Source organism: Mirounga angustirostris, unplaced genomic scaffold, assembly GCF_029215605.1.
Source record: "Mirounga angustirostris isolate CCGP_5_RB_7025 unplaced genomic scaffold, mMirAng1.0.hap1 SCAF_13, whole genome shotgun sequence".
Classification (NCBI taxonomy): domain Eukaryota; kingdom Metazoa; phylum Chordata; class Mammalia; order Carnivora; family Phocidae; genus Mirounga; species Mirounga angustirostris.
In genome coordinates this window covers 99,054,167-99,063,169 of record NW_026991721.1, presented here as the reverse complement: position 1 = coordinate 99,063,169, position 9,003 = coordinate 99,054,167, and the positions used below count along the sequence as shown (strand labels likewise).

General features: G+C 44.5%; 1 protein-coding gene across 1 annotated transcript; it reads left to right on the top strand.

Moving 5' to 3' along the window:
* Positions 1 to 3,429: 3,429 nt before the first annotated feature.
* LOC123856778 (ribosomal biogenesis factor-like) lies at positions 3,430 to 4,028 on the top strand. Its single transcript, XM_045892895.3, has one exon. The coding sequence runs from the start codon at positions 3,436 to 3,438 to the stop codon at positions 3,766 to 3,768; it is 333 nt and encodes a 110-aa protein (XP_045748851.2). The 5' UTR covers positions 3,430 to 3,435; the 3' UTR covers positions 3,769 to 4,028.
* The last annotated feature ends 4,975 nt before the right edge of the window (positions 4,029 to 9,003 follow it).

Genomic DNA, 9,003 nt, shown 5'->3' with positions numbered 1-9,003 from the left:
TGAAAGACAGAGAGAGAGGCAGAGGGAGAAGCAGGCTTTCTGCAGAACAGGGAGCCCAATGTGGGACTCGATCCCAGGACCCCGGGATCATGACCTGAGCTGAAGGGAGATGCTTAACCCACTGAGCCACCCAGGGGCCCATGACCTCTATCTTTGTGCCTGAGCATAGGGAAGAGGAGGTGAACACAATTCTGTCCTATTTAGCACTTACCCCTGTTGGCTGTTGGCTCCACATACTGATGTTAATTATACATCCTCACTCTTCCAGGGCAGTGCTCATTTCAAATGATCTGCCCCACTGTTCTGGGGGGATGGTAGAGAGAACTGAGGTGCCCTCCCCTAGCCTGCCGGCTGTGTGCCTTTGAATGAGTTCATTTATCTCTGGTATCTTTTTCCTCCTCTGTAGAAAGAGGAACTAATACGGGCACTCTGTAGGTATGATACACTGCTGGCTTTCACTCTGCCCTTCTTCCATAGTAATGGACATGTAGCAAGACACAGGGCTGACAGGCTGTCCTACCTTTCACCACCTTCTCTAAAGAAGATGTGACAAAGTTCTCTCCAGTGAAGTGTGACAGGAGCAATGTGTCCAATTCCCAGCCTGGTATCTTGAGACTAGACCAGGAGGGGTCATATACTTTCCCCTTTCCACTTGGCGCCACACAGATGAGGTGCCCTCTCAAAACTGGATGAAGAAACAAGATGGAGGGGCGCCTGGCTGGCTCAGTTGGTGGAGCGTGCAACTCTTGATCTTGGGGTCGTGAGTTCAAGCCCCACGTTGGGCATGGAACTTACTTGGAAGGAAGGAAGGAAGGAAGGTAGGAAGGAAGGAAGGAAGGAAGGAAGGAAGGAAAGAAGGAAGGAAGGAAGGAAGGAGGGAAGGAAGGAAGAGAGAAGAGAAGAGAAGAGAAGAGAAGAGAAGAGAAGAGAGAGAAGAGAAAAGAAGAGAGAAGAGACAAGAAGAAAAAAGAAAGATAGATAGATGGAGAGGACCCAGGTCCGTGAATAATTGTGGGGAGAGCTGCATGCTGAGCCAGTCTGTTTACATGAGGATAAAATAAAGTATCTTGTGTGAGCTATTCCATTTTGGAGGTCCCTAAACTTTAACTTTATCCAAATTGGGTGTATTTCACTGAACTCTTAGAAGCCCAAGAAAATAGAGGATGCAAGATTCCCTTATAAAGTGTTTTACAAATAGATTATGACTGCCACATAATTGAATGAGCCGTCAGTGGAAGCAACAACTCTGAAAAACTAACTACACCCTACTGCCAAGCGGAATTACCCAGTCTAATCTCACTGCAGTGAGCAAATCAAGCAAGGGTGATAGACACGCATTGCTATTTGAGTGTTTGTCAAACCTCTCTTCCTGTTAATAGCCCTTCTTCTCTTTGGGGAGTCTTGGGAGGTAGTGGACACGAAGCCTGAGGGGCCACATCCCCTCTCCCCGAGACTGCATGTAACCAGCCTAACATGAAGATGGCTGGAGTTCATGTCCATCATGCTGCAGAGTGGCAAGGTAGACCGGACTATGCCTGGGGCCTGCCCTTTGCTGCCGAGAACCTTGGCTGATGCCCCAGGCAATTGTCAGCTCTCCACATATGAGCTTACTCACAGACAAAACTTAATCAATTAAACAATATCTGTCTCCAGAATCTCCCTGTTCCCTTCATGATAACCCTCCACGAATCCTCTCAACATCCCTGAGAAAGTGGAAAGCAGGTGTATCTTTCTTAACTTGACAGCAAGCAGATGTTTGGGGAAGGAATTAGCCAGCCCACAAAGGACTGCCTCCAGGAACAGAGCAGAACCTGGCACAGCTGCCCTGGGCACCTGCATCTGCGCGGGACTGCTCCGCCCATCCTCGACCTAAAACGGGTGTCCCTCCTGCCCTCCCGGGCCAAGGGTCCTTGGCATTCCCCCTGTTGGAGATTAGAGACTCATTCCTTTGCATTGCCTAGGAATTACCTTCCTTCAAGATGGAGAAAGCCCTTGGGGGGAGAGGCTCACTCGTTTATTACCTAAGCCGCTGAGTCACAATGCGGACTTGGAGCCCCTGTGGGAGGGGCTGCGAATGACAGAAGCCATTTCTGCCCCACCGTAAAGCCCAGGCTTGCTGTTTCCACTTGCCACACCTGGTCCCAGAGCCGAGGAGGACCCAAGCCAAAAACATTAATTGGGTCCAGTTTCTACCATCCCCTCTTGTTTACTGCAATTTAAACTTCCCCCGAAACAGATTTTTGCTTCAGGTGCTTTTCTGCTGGTCTCATTTTCCCCATTTTATGGTCTCCTCCTCGAGACATCCTGTTTGTCACTGAGCGGTGCCAATGACAGAATCTTTCCCCATAGCCCCAGAAATGTGAGGTGGAAGAGGGAAGAGAGAGTGCACACCCCAGGGTGCAGTAAAAGGCAAGCAGGCTTCTGATCTGGACTCTCTGACATCCCTGCTCCCAGCAAAAAAGTTGGACGCAAGCTCTACCCTCGATTTGCTCGCACCCCACAAACTGACAAGCTTACAGCACACAAGGCACAGTCTGGATGCTTGCGACCAGTTTTGGAAGCAGAGATCTTTTCCTTTCCCCCAAATTGCTGACACACCTTGGTGGGCTTCTGATCTTTACGTTGTCCCCTTGCCTTTGGCACTGATTCTCCCAAAGTCCAGCTTCTCCTCCCAGCCTGGGATCCCCTGACCTTTCTTTGAAGGGAATGTCATTTACTTCTTTCAACAGGAAAGGAAGATCTAAGCACTTCTTTTTGCCTCCTACTTGCCCTTTATTCTATACCAAGACAGGAACGTGCCTTCTCAAAGGAGCATACTAAGGAGACACACAGCTGCTGAAGGAGGAATTCTGGAAAGGCAGGATCTGACCGGAGCCTGCAGGAGATAGACCTGGGTCCAGGGCGCAGCTTAGCTGCTCACCGCCTGTGACAGTATGAACTGATGCCTGCACGACTCAGTTTCTTGCTCTGTAAAACGAAGATCAAGACCCCTTTCTCATGGGCTTGGTGAAGCCACTGCCTTGACCCGTCTGGCCATCTTAGTAGTCTTTATTAGCAAGCATGATTATAGTGCCATGATTGCTTTCTTTGTAAATTTACAGATCATGCAGTGTTTCCTGGAAAGACTCAGAACCAAACCCTCTGGCGCAACCTCCCCCTCGACACCAATACACAACCTCCAAGCGCTGAGATAAGGTCCGTAACTGGTACCCTAGAGTCTGCATGCAATCAAGAAGTGTTACAGACCGCTGCGCTCCCCTTTTACTGATTCACTGCCCTAATGTTCCTTTAAAAATATCTTTGGGCCAGGCAGAAACCTCGGAGTTGGTTTTTGGACAAGAGTCTGCCTTTCTCCCCAGGTGGCTGGCCTCCTGCGTAAAGCCCATCTTTTCCAATCAAAACTCATCTCTTGAGGTAGATGGCGTCACCCGGAGCATGAGTTGCTGCACAAGGGTGTTGAAGACAATGGCCAAGAACAAACTAAGAGGGCAGAAGTCCAGGAATGTATTTCATATAGCCAGCCAAAAAAACTTTAAGTCTAAAAACAAAGCAAAACCAGTTACCACTAATCTTAAGAAGATAAACATTGTGAATGATGAAAAAGTTAACAGGATGAATAAAGCTTCTGTAGATATACAAAAGGAACTTGCCCATTTCTCAAAAGGCCTTTCCCTTGAACCTTTGCAGAAACAGCTGATTCCTCAGCAGTGTCATGAAAACGAACCAGTTAATGTTGATGAATCGACAAGATTAATGGTTCAGTTGTAATACATCAAATACCCCAAAAAGACCAACAAATTAAATGTTTTATACAACAAACAAACAAACTCATTTCTTGAGTATTGGCTTTTCGTGCCACAGGCAGCTGAACTTGGGTTTTTCGGTAACATTGGGGTAATAATGAAAAGATATAGCACGTGTTAAGCACGTGGCATGTGAGTACCTGGCATCATACTGATTAACTTCCCTCATTTTCCAACATCCTCAAGATAAAGAATTTGGAGGGGGTAGTAACATTCTGACAAATAACACGGTGGCTTCTTGAGGTATGGTCCAAGACTGCTTCCACTGCAAAATACACAGAAGCGATCACACACTCGCCCTCAGTTCTTGGCTGCCATGCAGTGAGATGCTGTAGTCCGAGTGGGATCTCATCAATGAGAACGTCAGAGGGACAGACTGCTGGTAATGAAGTTACTCCCGCACTTACTCTAAACTATAACATGCCAACCTGCAGAAGAGAATGGAACGTGCTAATTAATTTGTTTATTTAGAAAATAAAATAAATACATTAAAATTTTTTTTTAAACTTCTAAATAACTCTATTGGAACTTTCTTAAATCGGCGTGCACTTGAATTTTCATTGGGTCTGGTCTTTAAGGTAAACTATGTGATTCCCAACGGGCCAATATTTGGCACCGATTTGGGCCACTTCACTACATTTTTTGACTAAAGAAGATATCAATGTCGAAAGGAGGGACAAAGTATGAACAGGAGTACATGAGTGAGATAGGATGTGTCTTAGTCTGTAAGCTAAATTATACCTTCAAAATATACAATCTTTTGAAAGAGAAAGTTTTATTAAATTTTTTAAAAAGATTTTATTTATTTATTTGAGAGAGAGAATGAGATAGAGAGAGAGCATGAGAGGGGGAGGGTCAGAGGGAGAAGCAGGCTCCCCACTGAGCAGGGAGCCCGATGCGGGACTCGATCCCGGGACTCCAGGATCATGACCTGAGCCGAAGGCAGTCGCCTAACCGCCTGAGCCATCCAGGCGCCCCCTTAAATTTTTTAAATAAAGTTTTAATTAGGTTTTATGATCCGTAGAGCAAAACCTGAAATAGTCCTATGTATCATGTGGTAATTCCCTGTCCGACATCTGTGTGTTGTAAAATAGCCTTTGAATTTGCTCACTAGGGAAGGGGCTCTGTGTTTGAAGCAGGAACTCTCCCGAGACTCCCAGCCTCCCTGAAATGACTTGCCACATTTTGCATGCATACCACTCTGTGTTTTGTTTTGTTTTTTTTTCCTGGGTAGATTGTCAGTCTCTTTCAGCAGACTCGCAAAGGGGTTCTTGACCCCTGTAAGTCATAAAGCCTATGGTTTGGAGATTGTGCACTGCCATGAAGCCTTGTTGCCACAGCTAGACCAGGCCATCAACTCCACGTGTTCCCACGGTTACGTTCTCGTTTCTGCTCTTCTACCCGCCCCAGGAGATGGTGACTGAGAATCTTCTGTCAGAGAAGGTACAGGTCACCAAACCTCCCCAACGCACTGAGCTAACCCTCTCCTCCCAGAAAGACGTCTCCTCCGGATGCCAGGAGGCGTCAACCAGAGGCGTTGTATTTGTCAACAGACTGAGCGCTGGTTCCCTTTCAGGCACTCTTCTCTGATCACAGATTTTGTCTCATTTGATCCTCACTATAACTCCATGGGGTAGCTATTTTTATAACCATTTTACAGAGGAAGCAACTAAGTCTCAACATGGTTGTTAACTTGACCAGGTTTGTACACCTGGTCCATTCAACAGGAAATGATTAAAGAGTATTTAAGTTGGAGAGTTATATGATGAGATTTATATTCTTTTTTTTTTTAAAAGATTTTATTTATTTATTTGAGAGAGAGAGAATGAGAGACAGCATGAGGGGGAGGAGGGTCAGAGGGAGAAGCAGACTCCCCGCCGAGCAGGGAGCCCGATGCAGGACTCCAGGATCACGACCTGAGCCGAAGGCAGTCGCTTAACCAACTGAGCCACCCAGGCGCCCCAGTGAGATTTATATTCTTAAAAGATGGCTGCTATCTGTGTGGAAAATGGGTTGGAGAGGCACAAGGGTAGGACTAGAGAGGACAGCTTAGAGCCTGTTGTAGTACAGTTATGAGGCTTGGACTGGAGTGATAACAGAAGACAAAGTCAAAGCAGAGATGAGGTAGACTAGACTTGGTATTGACTAAAGATGTTAGAGAGAAGGTGTCAAAGATGACTCTCAGGTTTCCGATGTGAGCAACTGGATAGACAGTGCTGGTAACCAGCCACCAAGATGGCCCCAGTGATCTTTGTCTCCTGGTACTCACACCCTTGTGGAATACCCTTTTACAATGAATCATGACTAGCCTGTATAGCCAATAGAATACTGAGAAAGTGCCAGTGTTTGCCTTATGAGGCTGAGTCAGGAAAGGCATTACAGCATCCTCCTTTTGGGTCAGCTGCTCTGGAGGGAGCCAGCCACTATGTCATGAGGACACTCAAGCAGCTCTCCAGAGCGCTGTGAAGAGGTCCACGTAGGGAGGAACTGAGGTCTCCTACCAACAGACAGCACCAACTGGCAGGCCATATGAGTGAAACACCCCGGAAGTGGGATCTTCCATCCCCATTCAAGCCCTCGATTGACTGCAGCTCTGCTCAACATCTTGCCTGCAAACTCATGAGAGACTTTGAGCCAGAATCAGCTAGCCAAGCTATTGCCTAATTCCTGACCCACAGAAACTCTGAGATAATATGTATTGTTGTTTAAAGCCGCTAGATTGTGTGGTAATTTGTTTCACAGCAATAGATAAATAATTCAACATTAGTGCTAGGTTTGGGTTCTTTGAAGGAGGGGTGATGAGATTGGTTTGGGCATGTTTAGTTTAAGATGCCATCCAAGTGGAGCTTTTGAGCAAACAATTATACATACATGTCTGAAGCTCAGAAGAGAGCTGAACTGGAGATTTAAATTTGGGAGTCCTTAGCATATGGATGGGATGTGAAACCAAGAAAGAGTGTGAAACCAAAGAGAAGAGAGCAAGAAAGGCTTCTGGGAGGAAGTGATAGCTGAGTTGAATGTGGACACATGATCAGGAGTTAGCCTGGAAAAGGAACTGAGGATCTGAACTGGGGTAGGGGTGGCAGGGAATTCCAGAGCCTGTAGGAAGTTAAGGTGTAAATAACTTCTTGTGGACAGTGGTATCCATTTGATTTGAGGCTACGTACATTTCTAAGTATCTCCTGAGTAAATGATAAAAGCCATCCCTGGTGTGGTGTTAAAGGATACTAAAACAAAATATCTGTGGTCAATAAAAGACACACATACTACAAGAGTCTGTTTTGCAGATGGATAAATTTGCATTAGCAGTAACAAAGGAATTGGTAATAAATTCTGTGCCTCCTCAAGCCCTCTTTCACAAGGCAAATGGCTTGAGCAATAGTAGTCTACCCAGCTGACTCTTTTATTTCTCTCTGTGTCCTGGTTGCTATATTGAGTCTGTAGTATAAATAAAGCTTTGATATTTATATATGGAACGATATATAAAAAGTGGCACTGAAAATACCTGGAAAGATTTCAGATATGAGTTATGTTACAAGAATCAAATAAGAAGTACAGAGGTAGTAATCAGAAAAAAAAAATGTATAGATATTTACAGGCATTCCTTATTATTAGATTAGCCCAGATGGAAGGGCTATGTACACAGTCCTTGCGTTCAGCAGAAAGGAGGGATATGTTTTCTTCTCTGGCCACAGACATGTGAGAAAAGATTAACTCAGCTACCTGACTTTTGAAATTTAATGGATGTATTTATGGAAGAATATTAGAGCTGACTGGTCTTGGTTCAAAAATGCTAAATTTCCTGAACCTGGACTATGTTTTCAAAAATTCAAGATGCATTTAGCAAAGCAAGGAAAAATAAATTCAGGCTGCTAGCTTGGCAGCTGGTCTGGATACAGTATTTTGCTCTGTTTACTCTGTCAGGAAGCCAGTTCCATTTGATTAAATTCTGAAATTAGAATGCATGCACTCTGGAAGATACCAAGCAGCTTCATGCTTTCACCCGTATGGAAAATGTGATTAAGGAAATAAACTCAACGGCTGTAGCATCAGAAGAGATCAGTGCAATAGCTGTATTCAACTAGGCTCAATGGGCTAGACCTTCACTTTATTAAAATGGATGGCTTTAGCATAGAAACTGTGTCCACATCACAGAACTGCCATATTGCTCTGAACTCAGGCCGAGAAAGGAGCCAAGTGGAACTGCCATCCAATATTATGGCAACAGTGCAAGATGCAGACCCACTCTCACATCACAGAACTAAAATTTAGCCAAAAGGAGAGATAATTAAAGAATTTATATGCATAGTCTTTCCACATCAACATATTGGATTATTTTCAAAATTGCCAGTATGTCCTAATTTGGCAAGTTCTACAGAATGCCTCCACAACAATCTTGAAATTCTCTGTGGGGTGGCAATATCTTTTGCTTTGCCTAAAATGAAGTAGACTATGAAAAGAATTTATATGTAAAATACTGTCCAATATAACCAGATAATCCAGGCAAAAAACCCCACAAAAAACCTGTGTATTGTGTTCATTTACCAGTTAATGGAGAGAAAGTTGGGAGTCTATTGGAAAATACTTAAATTGGCAACTGTGATTGCCAACTCTTCACTTTGGCCATAGAGGCTTTGTCAATAAATTGAAAAAACTGAAATGGAATTAATGTATTATCATTGCACCTGTGAACCTCAGAGGATGTGAAGGGAATGTGACCTAAGAGATGGTAAACCAGAGGACTGTCTAGATAAGACTTTCTAGAATAGCAGTACGTTGATATGGACACTGTGTTCCAGGATCTAATCTTCAGGCTTCATATGCCAAGGAGCTTTTTGTAAGGGCCTCCCAATGTAATCAGATTCTCTGGGACTCTTTTCATGCTAACAAACTCACAAGAAGCTGACACATAAAACCGGATGCCAATAATCATGGGGCTTGGAATGCTCAGGTGAGCTGATGGTGTACTCTTTCCCTTATGACAAGCTAGATAGGTGTTTGCTGGGTCAGCCTGGAGCCAGAGCAAGGAAAGCTGATGGATCTCCTTTATCAGTTTTATCTGGCTGCATATCCATCTCTACAGATTACATGTTGTTGTTCTCACATTGGGGCACACTCTTCCTTCAACAGGAGAAAATTCTTACCTATTGGACTGCTTTTTTAGAAATACTATGTAAGTTATCCCTTCTATTAATGCAAT